Here is a 19,515-nt window from a genome sequence, read left to right on the forward strand (position 1 = left end):
AACTCCCACCTCGTGCAAAACACATCCCCTGGAGCCCCTTCACCTGAAACTGCATGGTGCGGAACAGCAGACTGTGAACATTTTCATGAGTGGTTGAACTACTTCTGGATGGAAATGCCACTCAGTCATCAAGATGGCACCTGCTCAGGTCATCGGCATAGTACCAGAACGTCTGTGCATCAACACAAATGGAGCAAGAACCCACACTGCTCTGTTTGATGTGCATTGCTGCGGTGTTCGACCTGCGTACCTGAACCATCTGAATGCAGATCAAGAGCAGGAAAAGGCTTGAGAGCCAATAAAATCGCCTGTAGCTCGAGCAAATTAATGTACCACCTCTGTTCTACAGAGGACCTGAGACCCTGATTATCAATACGTCTATAAAACCCAGCCACCCGAGGGATGAGACATTGATCACAACCAAGGCAATTCATCAACTGACAGCACCAGAAACTGCAGGAGCAACTTAATCCATAGAAACCTGCTCCGATGATATCAATGCCAGAGTTGGGGGGGTGGGGGAGGATGCCGGTGGTTATCGCACCTGTCCCTAGAACGGGAACAGTATCAGGGGAGGAGAGCTTCAGGTTGTAGTGTTTTTGTGCTTCTATTAAGAGGATTTCTCCTTTAAATACTCTCACTTATATGACATAACTGAAGGAGATCTGGAGCGGAGAGTCCTTACGGTCTAGGGCACAAACTATGAAGAGCATGGCATCCCTCTCCTTGACCATCTATAAATGCACAAGGCAACATTACTGCACAAACCAGAGTTGTGCTTGGGGCTCAAGCATCAAAGAAAAATGCTTGCAAGAGGAATTCCTGTTTGGAGGCAGATCTCTTGAGGGACCACATGCCTGTGAAGTATATTAAAGTACATTGCAAAGCAATATAGTTTCAACTAAAGTCAGTAAAAACCAAAGAGAGAAGCTATGGATAGATGTCAAAGGCAGCATAACAGAACAAACTGATGTCAGCATGTACTCTGGTGCCTCATATGACTCTGTGTAGCCACATCCCTGGGAGGAGCTTGAACTATGATGCCAATTGAATGTGATGAGGAGCTACAGCTGCAGTCCCCATCACCGGTCTAGCATCTGTGCAATTTCTCATCTGGGATGAAATGTTGAATTCTGTTGATCAGCCAGTTAACACTTGCCTAAGAATTATTTTATTGAAATATAGTTGTAATTTGTCATGGACACATATTAGAATGTTAAATAAGGCTTTTAAGAAAATTTCATATGAAAAGTTAAAATACAAAAATAATCTAAAGGATGGTAGTAAACATTACAAATAGTTAGAAGTACTAGCTTTTAGTCAGAAGATCTTCGAGGTCAGCATTTGTGAGCCCTGCTGTAAGAAGTACATTTATTAGATTTAAGTTTCATTATTCTCCTGTAAACGCAATTGTTAAACAGTGGAATGTGTCAGGTGTTCCATCACAGTGCATATTAAGAGAGTTAGGTAAAGAAGATTTTACTCATACTACATATTTGTTCCACTTTACTAGGGCTAAGTAAAATCTATTTCAAACATTTTTAAAACTCTGTGTCCGCATCATACAGACTGCAATGATATTATGTTTAAGGGGCAATTCTAATATCATATGCACTTGTGCTGTAAACTTTCTGTTTAGGGAATATCAAATATTGGGGAGAGTACCTCAAGAACTTGTAAACAGAAGTGTTTAATAATTTTGTTTTAGCTGTATTTCCTTAGCGCCGGGACACCTCCTTGTGAGGTAGCTGTTCGCGCTCTACAAATATCAGTATTATTATTATTATTAAGGTGAAAGTATGGTTTTACCCCCATATAATATCTTTTTGTAAATATTTTATTGCAATCTTTGGTGACTCTGCTTTGGGCTGTGTACTTTTAGGCCAGCAATATAGCAATTCCATTAATATATTTTCATGTAGATACAAAATAGTCATTTGGAACCTGAAGTCATCCAGCATGGAATCTTGTAGTCAGGCGGCATTCCAGGAGCAGGCAGTTGACAATGTGGAAGGACAGATATGCAGAGGGCTGAATAAATTATTTTTCTACCAACTTTCTTTTAGTGGATTTAATAGTAAAAGCACCTCAACATTACGCACGTCTTAGAAATGCATTATATAAATAATATGGCACACGAAGAAATGGGATTCTGAAAGATAATAAAGGTAGTACAGACAGGAACAGGGTGCATGGCACGTCAAGCACTCCTGAATATTAAAAGTCTTTGGTCCGAAGTTGTTTAATTCTCAAACAAAATTTACTCTATAAACCCTCAAACCTACTCTCTACTTGCCTCTACCTCAACCAAAAATGTTTCACCACTCATGGAATGATTCCCTTTTTCTTTACCCACAGGGCTTATTCGACAGTAATTCAATGTAACTTACTAGTCTACACAGGTCATTATTTAACAGTGGTCGAGAATCATGTTCTGGATTATACAAAATTGCTGATAATGTTAATGTCACCTGCTCTGGGATTTTATTTTCAGTGACGCTGTTCCGAACAACCTGGTTCCATATAAAGGTCCTCGCACACTCAACAGGGACACCTTCTATGGTAATCTGTCTCACCTTCTCTTGATCTACAAAGCAGAAAATAAATTTGCCCATATTATACACTGAAATGGTGGATTCTAACATTGTCTTCCTATAATCATTACAGAAATAGAAAGCTGACAAACGTAATTGATGCACAATTTAATTTATTTATTTATTTATTTTTTAACACAATATTTATTAGTTTTTCCCCAACTATAGCATCCTGAAATCCACGTTACATACAATAATCTTGTGTAGGAGAACCAGGCAAGTGATGACAGTACAAAAGAGAGCAGTTCCGCAACAGTGCCATTCCTAACCCCCCACCCCGCTCCCTCTCTACCCCCACTCCCCCGTCAGTGTGCCCGCCTCGGTCTCCCCCCCTCGGTGAGGCTTAAAGTGCCCCATGCAGCCAGGGAGCCGAACTCGGAATCATGGGACGAACCCCATCAATGTTCTCAAAAGTACCAAAGGCTGTGCTCTACCACTCATATGCATACCACCCCGAAGCTCGACCTCCATACACATCGTAAGAAGTTTGCACAAATAGCGACAACTCTCGGGGAATATTCAAGCGGTCCCCTCCCGAGTAGTCTCCCCGGCAGTCCCAGCAGGTCCCTCCACACTCCTCCTAGGCCGGGCCGCGCACGCCTGAGCCTCACCCTCCTCTTCCTGTTCCCCCAAGCGGCGAAGCTCTTCCACCAGAACCCCCCACGCCCTGGCAGCATCTTGCGCTTTGTCATTGGAAGCACGCCTGGCCAACTGTAGGCGAAGCGTCCCTTCAGTCCCCGCCCAAGCCAGGAAGCTCGCCCTCCACCTCCGAACACTCGGCCCCGTTCTTGCCTTCCAGTGCATGGTAAGCTCCCTCTTCGCCATTATCAGCCCCAGATCGATAAATTTGCTCGTGATTTTTGTACGGGGAGTATGCAGGATGCACAATTTAATTTATAGCAGCAATATTCCCAAACAGACATGAGAAATAGTATGATCAGTGCAGTACAAGTAGTATCAATGCAGTTATAGGTAAGCCGAGGGAAGAAGTGTCTTACAGAGACCACTGAAAGTCGTGGCTCATTTAGCATGCAGTATATATGACTAAAGTGAATTGAAGACGTAAAATGCTAGTCATGATTACACTGTCCATACTATAATTTGTAATAATATAATGTGTATGCAATATCCAGTAAGCTTACCTCAATAATAAGAAGCTTGAAGTCTATCTCGAGAATAAAACACGCAACACTCAACATATAAAAACAGAGTTGACACAACAAAAATATGAACTGCCAATCTCTCACTATCTTCAAACAACCAACACTGCACTTTGAGTTAATCAAAACAAGTAATCCAACCGGATATCCAGTAGAGTCATGCAGTTTCCACCCTACGGTAGGAACTGTGGGTTTGTGGACAGCATAACTGTTGGGATGGTGCCAGACTGATTCCACGCACCCCCTCAGGATATGTCATCCTTTAGGCCAGCTAGCTCACAGTGTACTTCTAAACCCAGGAGGGTAGCAAATGGTTCAGGCAACCACTGAACATGACAACCGTGATCCCCTAGGTATCATGGTGATAGATCTAGAATGCTCAGTCACTCGTGCTCTCTTCCTCTCAGAGACCTATACAAGGAATATAGAGTGGGACGTTTTCAATATTTATTGAACCAAAGTGATTCTTGCATAAAATATACGTGCTGCAATGATCAATAGGCAGAAGCAAATGAAAGTTATTGGAAGCACTAGGACAGTGACCAGAATAAAATGTTCCACCATTGTGCTTAAACAATGTATATATGCAAGCATATAAAACAATATAGAAATCTGGCGTACAACTACTATGCGTCCCTAAGCCTAAGTGTCTAGGGCAAGTGTGTGTGTGTTCGGTCAAGAATACGCGTACTGTATGATCGAACTCCTGTTACCTGAAGGAAAGAATGTAGGTCCCTGTCGTAGTCATGAGATGGACGCCCCTTGAAGAGATAATAGCAGGCTGCTGGGCATAAGCATCAGCATGTAGAGACCTCACCAATGAAAGCAAAGCGCTCCTCTGCCAACATCCAGAAACTAATGTTTATTCATAACAAAAGGTATCCTTGCCTTGGGCTGAGATCTTAATCAGGCTGCCATTGTTTGTGTGTTATAGATAGCAATGTCGCCATATGTAAGAAAACAACAAGCACATTTGCATAACGTATGTATAAACCTTGTACATGGCGTCAAGGTAGCATGATAGTGTTCTTGCAAAGTTGATTCTGTAAGCTAGTTTAGTTTCAGATAAACTAATCCAGACTGTCACGGATTCAGATATGTGTCAGAAGTCATTGTGTAAAAGTGAAGGCAACTTTAGGAAAGACCTGTGTATATGTAAAATGGCAGTGTTCCCTCCCGGCCTAACTGGAACACATGAAAGCAGATCCTGCCCCATCAAACATTTTCAAAACCATTCTCCTATATATATGTGCTAGTTCTGTGGCAAGGAACATCTTGAACAATTCATAAACCACTGCAACCTTCCCATCCAAACTGAAGAATTCCTTCATCAGACCACTCAGAGCAAAAAGAACCTAGACCAATCTAATCCTGCCAAGTACAGATTAATGTCTTAGGGCACATTCCTGAAAACTGATAGGTCTCGCAGATTTTAACATTTTCTGAGAAGAACTATCTACTTTCAGACCTACAATCCAGTATTTGGACAGGCAGAGGCATTGATGCAGCATGTATATCTTCTCCAGACTTACCTGAAATCAACAGTGGACAATACTGGAGTGCAACCATTACCTTTGTCCCCAGTTGCAAACTTTGACAATGTCCATCATCAGACACCACTAACAAGGCTAGAAAAAGACGACATATGAATATGACGAAATACTTTAAAATGAATCTTCCTCATCCGAGACAAAGCATTGTGATAATACCACCTTACACCTCACCTTTTCAAGTCACACACTGTCGCTTACATAATGCTGTATTATTTCCCCACTTCTGTTCAAGCTATACCTTACCCCCTTAATGCACCCGATCACATCATTCAATCTCACATGCTACAATTACGCCAATGGCACACAAATTATACTAAAACTGGAAATCCCTAAGGACGTAGACACATGTCAACTTGACAAATGCTTTCTACTAAGAAATCTACAAAGAATCCAAAACACCACAGCAAGACTGCTGTTGCAGCTACTGCAGAAGGAACACATAACACCAGTGCTGCAAGCACTGCACTGGCTGCCAAGAGTAAGACACTGCATCATCCACAAAGCCAAATAAAGAAAAGGCTTGTGGTAGCTACAGGCGAAACGGTACCCCTAGAGCAGGATTTTATAATCAAGACTTGCACCTCACACCTTTCTATAAGAAAAAGACAATCCATGAAACAGCATTCTTGGTAAAGACAGCAAATTACAGGAAATCATTTCCGGTCAAGATAGAAAACATACAAGACCATCTAAGAATGCAGAAGGAAGCGAACATGTGCTTTTCACCCAAGATACAAATGTACAAAACTTAGGATCTCTGTTATGAACCAGGGTAGGAGGGCAGGAGTGCGAGACAATATAGGTACTGGAACTGGAGCTGGTTCAAAAAGATAACAGCATCAAAATAGCACTTCAAGTGGGTTTTTTTTTCCATTTTTATTCCATTACAACAGAGCCCAATGGGTCAATTTTAATTGAGAGGTCAGAAAAAGTACAAACTGCCTTTTATTCTTTCATCATTTAGATACTCCAATGAAAAAAGAATAAGTAGCAGTTTTTAATAATTATGTTTGTCTGGGAACTTCTGTACTCTTTTCAGTGTATGCCATGTCAGAATATCCTGTACTATAATAATTTGTTGTGGCATACACATTCATCTGTGATATTTGATGTGGCATACACTTTCATCTGTGATATTTGTTGTGGCTTACACTCACACTTTCATCTGTGATATTTGCTGTGGCATACACTTTCATCTGTGATATTTATCATGGCATACACTTTCATCTGTGATATTTGATGTGGCATACACTTTCATCTGTGATATTTGCTGTGACATACACTTTCATCTGTGATATTTGTTGTGGCATACACTTTCATCTGTGATATTTGTTGTGGCATACACTCACACTTTCATCTGTGATATTTGCTGTGGCATACACTTTCATCTGTGATATTTATCATGGCATACACTTTCATCTGTGATATTTGCTGTGGCATACACTTTCATCTGTGTTATTTGATGTGGCATACACTTTCATCTGTGATATTTGTTGTGGCATACACTTTCATCTGTGATATTTGCTGTGGCATACACTTTCATCTGTGATATTTGCTGTGGCATACACTTTCATCTGTGATATACTTTCATCTGTGATATTTGCTGTGACATACACTTTCATCTGTGATATTTGTTGTGGCATACACTTTCATCTGTGATATTTGTTGTGGCATACACTTTCATCTGTGATATTTGCTGTGACATACACTTTCATCTGTGATATTTGTTGTGGCATACACTTTCATCTGTGATATTTGTTGTGGCATACACTCACACTTTCATCTGTGATATTTGCTGTGGCATACACTTTCATCTGTGATATTTATCATGGCATACACTTTCATCTGTGATATTTGATGTGGCATACACTTTCATCTGTGATATTTGTTGTGGCATACACTTTCATCTGTGATATTTGCTATGGCATACACTTTCATCTGTGTTATTTGATGTGGCATACACTTTCATCTGTGATATTTGATATGGCATACACTTTCACCTGTGATATTTATCATGGCATACACTTTCATCTGTGATATTTGTTATGGGATACACTTTCATCTGTGATATTTGTTGTGGCATACGCTTTCATCTGTGATATTTGCTGTGGCATACACTTTCATCTGTGATATTTATCATGGCATACACTTTCATCTGTGATATTTGATGTGGCATACACTTTCATCTGTGATATTTGTTGTGGCATACACTTTCATCTGTGATATTAGCTATGGCATACACTTTCATCTGTGTTATTTGATGTGGCATACACTTTCATCTGTGATATTTGATATGGCATACACTTTCACCTGTGATATTTATCATGGCATACACTTTCATCTGTGATATTTGTTATGGGATACACTTTCATCTGTGATATTTGTTGTGGCATACGCTTTCATCTGTGATATTTGTTGTGGCATACACTTTCATCTGTGATATTTGCTGTGGCATACACTTTCATCTGTGATATTTGATGCTGCATACACTTTCATCTGTGATATTTGTCTGTTTCACACTTTAGAGTATTTTGGCATCTGTACGCTATCCACATGAACATGAGGAGCAACCATTCCATCCACTGAGGGTGGCGTTCCAATTAGAAGTCCTTCAAACCTGAATGATAACTACACTTATATACAACACACTGGAAAACACGCTTTAGACTGCTTGATTTAGTGTAAGTACATTGTCAGGAATATTACATTACAATGTACTGAAGTGTGACTACAAATACTTCTTACAGTGGAGAAGGCACCAAAGCACTCTGCAGAAGGGCAGAACGCCATCACGTACAGTGTGCTTGGCTGTCAGGTGGTGAGTTTTTAGTGTAATCTGTGCAGGAGTGTTTTTGGTGCTGTGTACGATGACCAGAGTGGTGTTCTTCTCGTTTTATAAATCGCTTAGCCTTAACGTATACTGGGCCAAAAAGTAGTGAGAGATATAGCACTTAAGCTTATATGCCTTTGTGTTTCATTGGAATTGTGTTGGAATGGACTGAGAGGCGTGTGTTGGTGTTACAAAGCCAGAATCACTGCAAAAGTGAAGCTGCGCCAGAGTGTGGACTGCTGTAAATGAGAGTGAGATAGCTGTGCGGGTCTTCATCCCGAACTCTCTGGGAGATCTAATTCGAGTTAATGCGCAGATAATGGTCGTAAGAACTGTGGCGTCTCCTGCACTTTTAAGAACTATATTAATAAAATATATTTGCAATGCTTTTGTAAAATTTCGTTAGAGAAGAAATTTTTAAAACACTCTACAGCAAGCTTAAACTCGAAAAAAAAATAACCAATTTCATTATAACTAATTAATGCATGGTAAACAATAGAGTAGACAACTAACTGAGAGTTCCATAAATTAACCTTAATAATTTTCTCTCAACTAATTTAAATGGGAATGTTTAGAGTGAGGGGGTGTGATGGGAGGTCCTTTTGGGTTGGTAAAAGAGAAGTGGCATTTAGCTAATCTTTGCAGGGAAATGGTTTTCCACTGTTATAAACAATTAGCTTAGCACTGAAGGTATCAACTGTAGGATGGGCTTTCTATGCAGCTTTTTGAGGGACTGGCCCAGCGGAGGCTTTGCTCATATTTAGGTCGAGCCTAGCAGCACGCATGTGCCGCCCTGCGAGGCTTCTATTTAGTCAGGTTGGTTAGGCCATGCCCAAGGCTTTCCATTTGTTCCTACTTGTACGTTTCTTAATTCCTTTGTTATTGGCAAGACGCAGCTCTTTGGCCCGCCTTTGGGTGCGTTTTTCGCTTAGTGGCGACCACCCATGTTACATGTCCCCTTACATTCTGATCGTATTTCCCGTGTTTGCCGCACTCTTTTTTTCACTAAATTGGACCCGTGCCGTGAACACAGCAGCTCTTTGTGTCTTTTCTGCCACGCACCTTTCACATAAGTTCCTCGTGTATTTACGTTTTTGCACCCCAGAAGCACACGTTTCAATAGTCCCTTGTTTCCTATTTCTTTACATGCTAAAAGCAGCTGCTCGCAATTTCCTTTCGATTTTGGTTTTTAAAACATAAATAAAAGGCATTGTCATTTACAATGCCAATAGCTTAAACTCATGTAAATGCGAGACCTTTTGCATTCCAAATGTTTTTTTCCTATTTCCTTTCATTTTTATTACTTTTGTTACAATCGTGGCAACCGTGCAAGTGCCATAATTGCATCAAAAGTATGAAATAGAAAAAAAGTGCCTTTCTATTTCTTTACTTTTTACACAATCATGGCACCTCTGCAGTTCAAGTTCACACCATTGTTACAAAAGTAATGAAAACAAAAGGAAATGGCTGGTGGACACTTTCAACATGTAAATAAATAGGAAACAAGCTTTTGGAATGCAATAGGTCTCGCATTTACGCGACTTTAAGCTATTGGCATTGTAAATGACAATGCCTTTTATTTATGTTTTAAAAACCAAAACATAAATAAAAGGCATTGTCATTTACAATGGCAATAGCTCAAAGTCGCGTAAATGCAAGACCTATTGCATACTAAATGCTTGCTATAAGTATTAACTGCCAAAGGGATGAATGAACGCTACTTAATTGTCCCTGGCTTCCCTCTGACAACAGAGGACAGATGGTCACAGAATCTAGCCCTGCTTGCTCGGAATGACTCTTAATATACCTGTAAATCAGTTTATTTTATTAGAAACAGAGCTCTGAGTGAGTTGGAATATTTTCAAGAGCAGAATTCTGATTCGAAGTACTACCAAAAACATACGAGTAAGTCTACACTATCACAAACAGAGCTGTAGGTTTTCTGGGTATTCCCAAAATCAGAGAGTTTAGGTCTGGTCACTAGCAGAGCTCCGAGTTAGACTTATTATGAAAGGCAGAGTCTTGTGTAAGTGTATATTCTCTGATGAATTTCTCTGAGTTGAGCTGGGTATTATAAGGATCAGAGCTATGAGTGATTCTATCTTCCAGGGCAAGGCTCTCAGTTACTCTGGGTGATCTCCAAATATTTATCTAAGGTATATTATTAGGAATAGATTTTTGAATATGCTTGAATTATCAATATCAAAAATATAAATGAAATACACATCAGAATTCTTAGGCGACTGTTTGACATGGAGCAGAGCGCGCAGTGAGACTGCTACTGTGCACGAGGGATCTCCAAGTGGCTGGGTGTTATCGGTGGCAGAGCTCTGTATGACAGGCATCTCACTGCTTGGGGTTTTGATCAATATCGCATCTTTGAGGGATTCGAGATAATTTTTAAAACGGTAACTGTATTACTATATATGATCTATTACATCTCTGTATGAGAGTAATAGGTGTGATCAAGAATCAATACATTTTATAAGATACCAAAAAAACAAATCGCACATGCAATTCACACATTGTTAGATACACCGGACAGGAAAGAAAGAAAAACATTTGCAATTTATGAAAATCATAATGAAATGTCTGGTCCACAGAAGCGTCAGAGGGGGCTGTTTCTGGTGATTTATTATTAGGGCTCCCGGTTTTATGGTATTTTTTGTTGATACCATTTCCGTTTGTATTTATCCTTTTTTTTTTTTGGTTGCTAATTTTATCTGTATTTATCCATATTTATTTTGGGTTTTATGGAAAAATTCAGCTGAAATTAGTATATTTCCACATTTATTTAACTGATAAATATGCACTCATGCTTGAATGTCTGCAGGTTTCAGTGCTGCAGAAGATAAATCAGTGCACTTATATGAACACATGCACAATTCAGTATCAATTTTGTGCATATCTACTGCAGTTTAAGCCTCTTTACTACAATGATTTTCTTTTTTAAGCCCTTTATCTCTCAATCCACACATCTATTGGCCTAGCAGTCATGGCAGAAAAGTATTTAGAATTACTCAAAAAAGCAACCCAATTTCCGTTTTTATCCACATTTAAAAATAAATACAGACTAGAAAATACATGTTTTCTGTCTGTATTTATCTGTAGAAATCAGTAAAAACGGAAAACAGGGAGCCTTATTTATTATTAACCACCAAGACACACTTCCAGTAGAGAATGTGCCTGTTATGAAAGCCCACACACTACCAAGCACCTTTGCGCCTCCATGTATTTATATCTTTACGATTATGTGCTTCGTTATGAATCGCTGGACAATGTTTTTATCACCATTATCTTTGAATATCACCTCTTCGCTACCTACTCCCCCTACTACGGACACAAGCTTTTGCGCTTAATCACCCCCTTTCCCCACCCCACACATATCTACACAATCTCTGAATTTAGTGAAGTGACAGAACTGGCCACGCCCCGCCCCCCCCCCACCCCCACCAACACCACCCCTGGAAAACTTCCAGCAACACCGGAGACAACGTGAGAAGGGAGCATGGGAGGGGACTGTGTTGATAAAGAAAGGTCGGGGTAAAGGTAGAAATAAAAGGGTATGTTGACAGGGTTGAATGGACAGTGAGAGGCGCCGCTGCGCAGATACCGGTGACATGGAGCAGAGGCCGTGCTGCAAAGTGAGAGACTGCTGCACGTGATCCTCAGAAGAGGACCAGGGACTGCCACATTGTTAGGAGGAGTGGAAGGAGGTGACGGGTGAGGGCAGCGAATAAGTGGTCTGCGGGGCGGGAGGGGAGATTCAGGCTCTACCTGGCAGCTGCAGGGAGTGAGCGCTTGCCCTGTGTCTGCCTGGAGTACGCGGTGCACTACCTGGGGACAGGAGCCTGGTAGACGATGGATGTGATGAAAAGAGTGAGCCCACGAGGAGGGGGCAGACTAGGGAGTGTGGCTCAGGCACTGAGAAATGAAGAGATGGGCATACAATGAGAGGTATGTGGAGTTCCTTTCCAGATGCATTCAACCAGGAGGAAACCTGCCACCCAACACAGAAATCCAACAGCACGCAAGAATTCTGATTATGAGAACATCATGTAATGAAAATCTAAAGCTTGAGATAACATACTTTTCCCCCCCTAAATCCAACAAAACACTACAAAAAACAGCAAGAACAACAATGATTTATCCTCATAGTTGATAAGGACATTAGATAACACATTTACATACATTCATACCCATGAACTAGGATTCTCCATCTGTCCCCTTATAACCAGAAATCCTTTGGCCCATTCCACTGTCCAGCACACATTATTGTAACTTCGTCCGTCTTAATTTCTATCTTCTTCATTCTTTTGACTCTACACATTCGCGTCACTCACTAGGAGGATGTGAGTTCACTTACATGTGAGTTCACTTTCATCACTTGGCGTAAAAAATCTTCACAATCCTTTTTTGTCATGCATTCTTAACAGAAACCCATTCCCCTACCAGAAACCAAGAACGATTTCTCGTCAATCTTGTCAGCACCAGATAAGAGATGTACTTCCACCTGGTACCTCCTCGTTGGCCACCATAACCGTCTCATCCACAAACACACTCAGTGTGGTCATAGGTTTCCTACTACTCAAACTAAGAAGGACATTTCTCATGGGTGCTACTCAGACTGCTGCAATAAGTCCACACCGCTTTTGTAATGGCCTACTTCTAATGCCCTTTATCGCATGAGGCTATATGCACTCCTCTTTTGAGAATCTCATTCCATATCTGTACCAGGCCATTTCCTGAGGAAAGTGAACCGAAGACCTCACATGTTCAATCTCTCTTTCCAAAAGGACTACTTTTTCTAATGCAACACCAGTTGTGCCCCACTGTCAGTTACCAATACTTTGGGTAGTCCTTCTCTTATAAATAACTGTTCCAAAGATTCAATGACTTCCTTAGTAGCAGGACTTGGTTGTAATTTCCCTTCAGGCCCCCATGGAAAGTAACCAACCACACTATGGCATATTTGGGGGTTCTTCCAAAGTGTTGTATTGACTGGAAATATATACAGCTATTTTCTTCCATTGATCATCTGCCTTATCTGTCTCCAATAGAGGATACTCTACAGTTCTAAGGACTAGTCAATCTAAGTGCATGGGACACAAACCCTTACTTTCCACACACCTTTGCGGTCAAATTTTGGACAATAGTAATTGACACAAATGTAGCTCTTGGTAACACCCACTCATGGCCCTCCTGAGCTAATGTTAGAATCTTCAACTGAAGTGCAGCAGGCACACCAGTAATTCTTTTCTAAACACAATACAGTTCAAATGCGAAAAAACTCAATACTGACACTGCAGAAAGCTTCCACTTCATCACCAAACTTCCTTGTTCTTGCCAGCCCCTAGACAAATACTCAGGGACCCTTAAAAAACGCTTTAAAGTGGGGAAAAATGGGGGAAGTAGTATGCCCAAAATAAAAAAGAGCAAATGTGGATGATCTGCATATGTTGTTGGTTGTCCTGCTCTAAAAACATTTTAGTAGGCGTGTTTCTTTCTTAGAGCTATTTAGGTAAGCAGTGCCTTAGTGAAATCTTTCGGGGGATGGAACACACAGAGCCTTATGATGTCTTGCCAAAAGCAATGTTTAATATTTGAAAATAGCAAAAGATGGGTCTCGAACCAGAGACCTTCAGTATTATGACGGCTGCGTCTGTAAAGTGAACACGTATGTTGGCTATAAAGAAGAGGCTACATTTTCTAAAGTATTTTAAAATCGGTTGAGAGCTGAAGAAGAGTCTGAAGGGCATTTGTCCTATGGTTATACCTTCCCTGTAAGAAGATCTCATCGGTTTAGGTGTCCTAAAGACTTCTGCAAAGAGGGTTCAGATGGGTAGTCTACATAACAGTTTAATAGAGGGCTTCCAGTGGCAATGTGTACATCTGCAGTTTATATGAGGACAAAATTATATTAAAACAAAAGTTGTCAAAGCTCCAAACTTTCCATGACTCGTCTGAGAGATTTAAGTCACGGATCCAATGGGGAGTGGGAATTCTCTGATCCCTGCTTCTTTAGGACTAATGCCAAAGTCCAGCCCCACTGAGCCTGCTGATTCATTCCTCTAAAGTATCTCCTTTTTTCAGGCCACTTGTGGACCACAGGAGGACAGTTTCCTTGACTCTTTGAATATCACCTCTAGAGCTTGAGTACAAGGGAGAGTAAAATCTGAAGGCCCAGCCCTCTTCAGCAAGCAGACATCCTCTCCTTGGTAGTGTCCCTTCCAAGCCCAGCAGTGTTGTGAGTTGCTGTGGCAAAACCCCCAAGACACAAAAGCAACTGTACAGTTGTTGACTGAGTGCCTTTAGCCTATTCCGCTTATCCCTACTACGTTTTGACACAACTAGAACAATCACAGAATGTCCTATTCCATAAATTAAGACTGTTTACGCTGTTGGAGGTCTCCTAGCCTGCCCTTAGACTTGCCTATTATGAGGTATCTCTCCTCTTACCATTAAAAGACTTAATCACACAGGTTCTGTTTCCCTTGCTGCCAACCTGGCTGAGAATAACCCAACGTCAATGACAATCCTACACTATATCTCTGCATTCCCATAAACGATGTAACTTCCAATGTTTCTGCCACTGTTTTGTGTGGCTATGTGGTGTCCTATTCTCTTCCCTCCCCTCGCATTCTACAGATAATTGCCGGTTGATGTTGCAGGAATTACCCATCCCGGTCTTGCTGCCAGGGACTTTCCAGCAGGGCAGATGCCACAGGTGGCACTTTGTTCCCAAGAAAAAATCTGAAGAGGGCGTTTTACAATTAATAATTATGCCTTAGTCGGATTTGGACTGGGGGAATCTTACAGTCTGTATTGGGGGGTAGAGCTGGCAGGCTCAGTTGTGTGGCTGCCATGGCTCAGAAAGAGATACACATTTTCTAGAAATAATGTATACTAAAAATCAATGCTATTAAAGGTATCTGATTATGAATAACTTTCAAAGATGGATAGCTTTTTTCTTAATACAAGTTAAAGTAATATGAAAATTAGGTTTACAGCCAGCCATTCCACATGGGAAAGGATTTTTCAGTCTGAGGAAGGAAGAACTTTTGAATTATGTTACTACAGAGAAATTCCAGCTTTATATTTGGCATGTCTCCCTTCAACACATGCACTTGGAACTAGTGGGCCCCAAGGCAAATATTAGAGATGCATTAATGTTAGAAGCAGGCTTCTGAGCATGGCATGAACGTTTATTCTGATGCCCTTGCTGCAGCTTTGGCCTACAGCAGTTCAGGGCTGCAGTGGCAGCCATCATGCCATGTTTTAAAATATCTCATGTCACTGGTGTGAAGTAATACTGCAGCTCACATGCAATTTGACTGTGTACTTTTAACAGTTTACTATGGGGTTTACCTAAAAGTAAATTAAACCAACTGAGGCTACCTCATTTCATGTCACTGCTCAGGACCATGACCAAGTCAGGCTGATTTAAGTGTGATGTCTGTTGGTATGGAAATCCCTATGCATGGTTTTGGAGAGCCATGCAGCCCAGCACTGTTTTACACTGCTGAACTTTCCGGCTTTTTTCCCCTCAGTAAGCTCAACAATACTGCAAGTCCACTGTGGGTTCTCACTGTTAAATGAAGTGAGAAACCAGAGCAGGACTCTGTCGTCAAGGGGTTCACCTAAATTGCATTCCTCTTTCAGAGTGACATCCCCCTCCTCTATCTGGGCACTGCGGGACTGACAGTGGTGGCAGTGAGATCAGTAATAACGGGACATGGCGTTTCCCTGTACTCTTCAGGGGGAGATGTCTACTAACTTCGCCCACATTGAAGGTGTGCGAGTCTGCCATAGCCAACATTCTTTACTTCCATCTGTGTACGTGTGGAAGAGTTTGAGACATATGTGAGCTTTTTTCAGAGTACATGGTGGAGTCCACTGTGCGAGTATGTGTGGTGAACTAAGATGGTAGAAGTCTTTGTGCAAGGGTGTCAAGTTCTCTGGTGGACTGGGAACCCATTCTTTTGCATACCTTTGACCTGTCCCTCCTGTGGGTACCTCCGAAACTGTAAAATCCCAACTAAAATGAGAGGTATTTAAAATACTTTTAAAAAAATATCCCCCTAAGGCGATGACATCCCTCACGCACTAGGCGAAGGACTTGGAATAGATGTCGCCAAAAAATTGAAAAAAGCTAGCCAAAAAAGGCTAAGCGGCAGCTTGCTCTGGATCTGCGCTAGGCTGGCGCGGAAAAAGAAAGAACCGACGTCAGCGCACAGGGGCGACGTCTAAGTAGACACTGGAACATTATCCCGGCCACCACGACGCCGACAACGGAAGTAGAGTTGACCGACGCCACGCAGGGGTACTGCTAAAGCAAAATCTCCAGATCCAGTCCGACACCTGGGGGAAATTCTAAGGTAAGGAATCTATAACTGTATCTTTCAGATGTCGCAGTCAACTGTGACTGTTAAAGTTTACCAGGCTTGGGTGAGGCTTTGCAGACATTTTGAGGTGGGGTTGTAGCTATTGCTTTGGGCTGATGGTTTTATGGCAGGTGCACTGAAACCTCATAAAAATATGAACACTAGCATCTGAATCGGAAATCTATTCTGTGCAAAAGGAGGGATACATTATATTCAGATCAACAAAATGAACAGTTATTAAAGAGAGCAAGATGAAACATTTTTAATGAGACTGTGAAACCAGTTACCAATTCAATACTAATACATAGAAATACAATAAAATTTAACAGCCAATTACATCTACTGGAAATATTTTATGATCGAGCATATTTCCAGTGCAATTCCCGGTGAGTTTAAGGGTAAAACAAGATGAACAACTAGGGTAATTTGACATATATGATATACCAGGACAACACAGTTAAGCAAACAGTTTCTAGCAACATTATACATAGGGTAGGAAAAAAACAGATGTAAAAAATGGGTATAATCAAATTTATTGTCACACTAGCATTTACTATCATCGGTTTCGGCCCACATGACCTAGAATGGCAAAACAGGAATCCTAAAGCGCATTTTAACAACAAGTGTCTAAGCGATGGGTCAGGGACTAATGACAAGTTAGGGGCAATCACAAGAGTTGTCAAATTTAAACATATACATTTAAAATGCAGCAAAAAATAGTCACTCAAGTACTTAAATTGGGTGACTTGTAACAAAGTTCTACCTCCCAGGTGCAATGAAGTGAGATTAGAATGATGCCCAGATAATTACCACTGGGCCTTCTGTGTACTGATTGTTAGAAAATATACTTTTTTTTTTTTTTAAACTTTATTTTTGCTTTTTGATTATTTAAACAACCAACATTACAGCATTCAATAGTACATTGGTATCTTGTGCATGACATCAAAACTACCACCTGGACAAAGGGTCTAAGAGAAAATATTTAAAGACCTGCCCAAATTCTAATCCCCATAACAAGACTATACACACACAACAGAATAGGGGGTCTGATAGTAGACAGCACAAGAATAAAGAAAGGGAATAGTAGTGTGTAAAATATCAAACCCATACATAGTCAGAGCAGAGCACGGAAAACCATCAAACCGACTCAACCAACGAGACCAATATTGAGAGCAAAGTCACCTCTCATGATCAGTTTATATCATATGGTCTCCACCTAGAGCCGAGGTATGCCTCTTGATCATAGAGACTTCCTCGTTAGTTCAAGGCTCTATTGCTCACTAGGGTTGATAAAGAGAAGTCCAGAAGGCACGTGACAAACTGTGACCACCAGACAAAGTAAGTGCAGTGCAAAAGAAAGATGTGAATTTTAAAAAGAGATTGTGTGAAGAGTACAATATAGTTCACTCACTACGCACATCTCGATTAAAAAAGTGTGTAACAAAAAATATACCAAGCAGTGCTAACTGGTCACTGTTGTGTGGGTCGACATGTTTCAGCCTTCAGGTGATATAGAGGATTAGGACAACGTGAGGTTGTATTTATTACTACTTCTTTTGTTAAGTTTCACATTTTTCACATGCACTATTTGAAATCCATCAATTGAATGCAGTAGCATAAATTTATATAGGTCCTGAAGAAAGCCGTGGGCTATAATCCCGTGAAGGCTGAAACAAGTCGACCCACACTCAACAGTGACCAGTTAGCACTGCTTGGTATATTTTTTGTTACACACTTTTTTAATCGAGATGTGCGTAGTGAGTGAACTATATTGTACTCTTCACACAATCTCTTTTTAAAATTCACATCTTTCTTTTGCACTGCACTTACTTTGTCTGGTGGTCACAGTTTGTCACGTGCCTTCTGGACTTCTCTTTATCAACCCTAGTGAGCAATAGAGCCTTGAACTAACGAGGAAGTCTCTATGATCAAGAGGCATACCTCGGCTCTAGGTGGAGACCATATGATATAAACTGATCATGAGAGGTGACTTTGCTCTCAATATTGGTCTCGTTGGTTGAGTCGGTTTGATGGTTTTCCGTGCTCTGCTCTGACTATGTATGGGTTTGATATTTTACACACTACTATTCCCTTTCTTTATTCTTGTGCTGTCTACTATCAGACCCCCTATTCTGTTGTGTGTGTATAATCTTGTGCATGACCCCAGAGGTCAGCAGGGCAACAATCCAGATTAAGCTATGTTATACTCGACAAGAAAATGTACTTTACAGTATGAAGCAAGTTGACATTACTGATATTGAAGGCCTAATATGTTTCTATGAAGAATCACAGATTGTCAGCTTACAATGAAACACTAATGTGGTTTAGCAGGACTTTTGAACAAGGTTAATCAAAGTATTTGGGGGTTATAGAGGTAAAATGAGAACAGCAGGGATGCTAACTAGCATAGGAAATGCAATAGTTCTAGCATGTGCTTAAGTTAGAGCTATTGGCGTTGTAATTGACAATGTCTTTTAACTATGTGTTATGGAGTGTATGTGGTGTGTAGAGGAGGGAGGAAAGGCTGTGAGTGGGAGGGAGGCGAGGCTATGGGTGGGAGGGAGGCGAGGCTATGGGTGGGAGGGAGGCGAGGCTATGGGTGGGAGGGAGGCGAGGCTATGGGTGGGAGGGAGGCGAGGCTGTGGGTGGGAGGGAGGCGAGGCTGTAAATCAGCAGGAGGAGATGCTGTTAGTAGGATGGATGAGAAGTTTTTAGTGATAAGGGGGAGCCTCCCAGTAGGAGGCAGGAGATGCTGTTAGCAGGAAGGAGGACTGTGATAAGGGTGAGTCTTTTAGCGGGAGGGAAGAGAGAAGGGGAAGCAAATGAAACGGTGGCAGGAAAAGGGGTTTGGTGTCTGCACAAGTGGGGAAGCAGGTGTGAGAGGCACTGGAGAAACAAGAGGGGATATGTTGCTGCAGAATATTAGGAAATAATCGTGTCTCACCAGACAGTCTCAAACACTCCTGTTATGTTCACTCAGACATCCTTTCCTAT

General features: G+C 41.2%; 1 protein-coding gene across 1 annotated transcript in view; it reads right to left on the reverse strand.

The window, feature by feature from the left end:
* Positions 1–19,515, reverse strand: part of POP1 (POP1 ribonuclease P/MRP subunit) — a 354,117-nt gene that overhangs the window by 93,997 nt on the left and 240,605 nt on the right. Inside the window, exon 12 of the mRNA XM_085605196.1 lies at positions 2,472–2,587. Coding sequence (XP_085461322.1) covers positions 2,472–2,587 — 116 coding nt within the window. The remainder of the gene's footprint in view (positions 1–2,471; positions 2,588–19,515) is intronic.

Source organism: Triturus cristatus, chromosome 5_1 (assembly GCF_964204655.1).
Source record: "Triturus cristatus chromosome 5_1, aTriCri1.1, whole genome shotgun sequence".
Taxonomy (NCBI): Eukaryota; Metazoa; Chordata; class Amphibia; order Caudata; family Salamandridae; genus Triturus; species Triturus cristatus.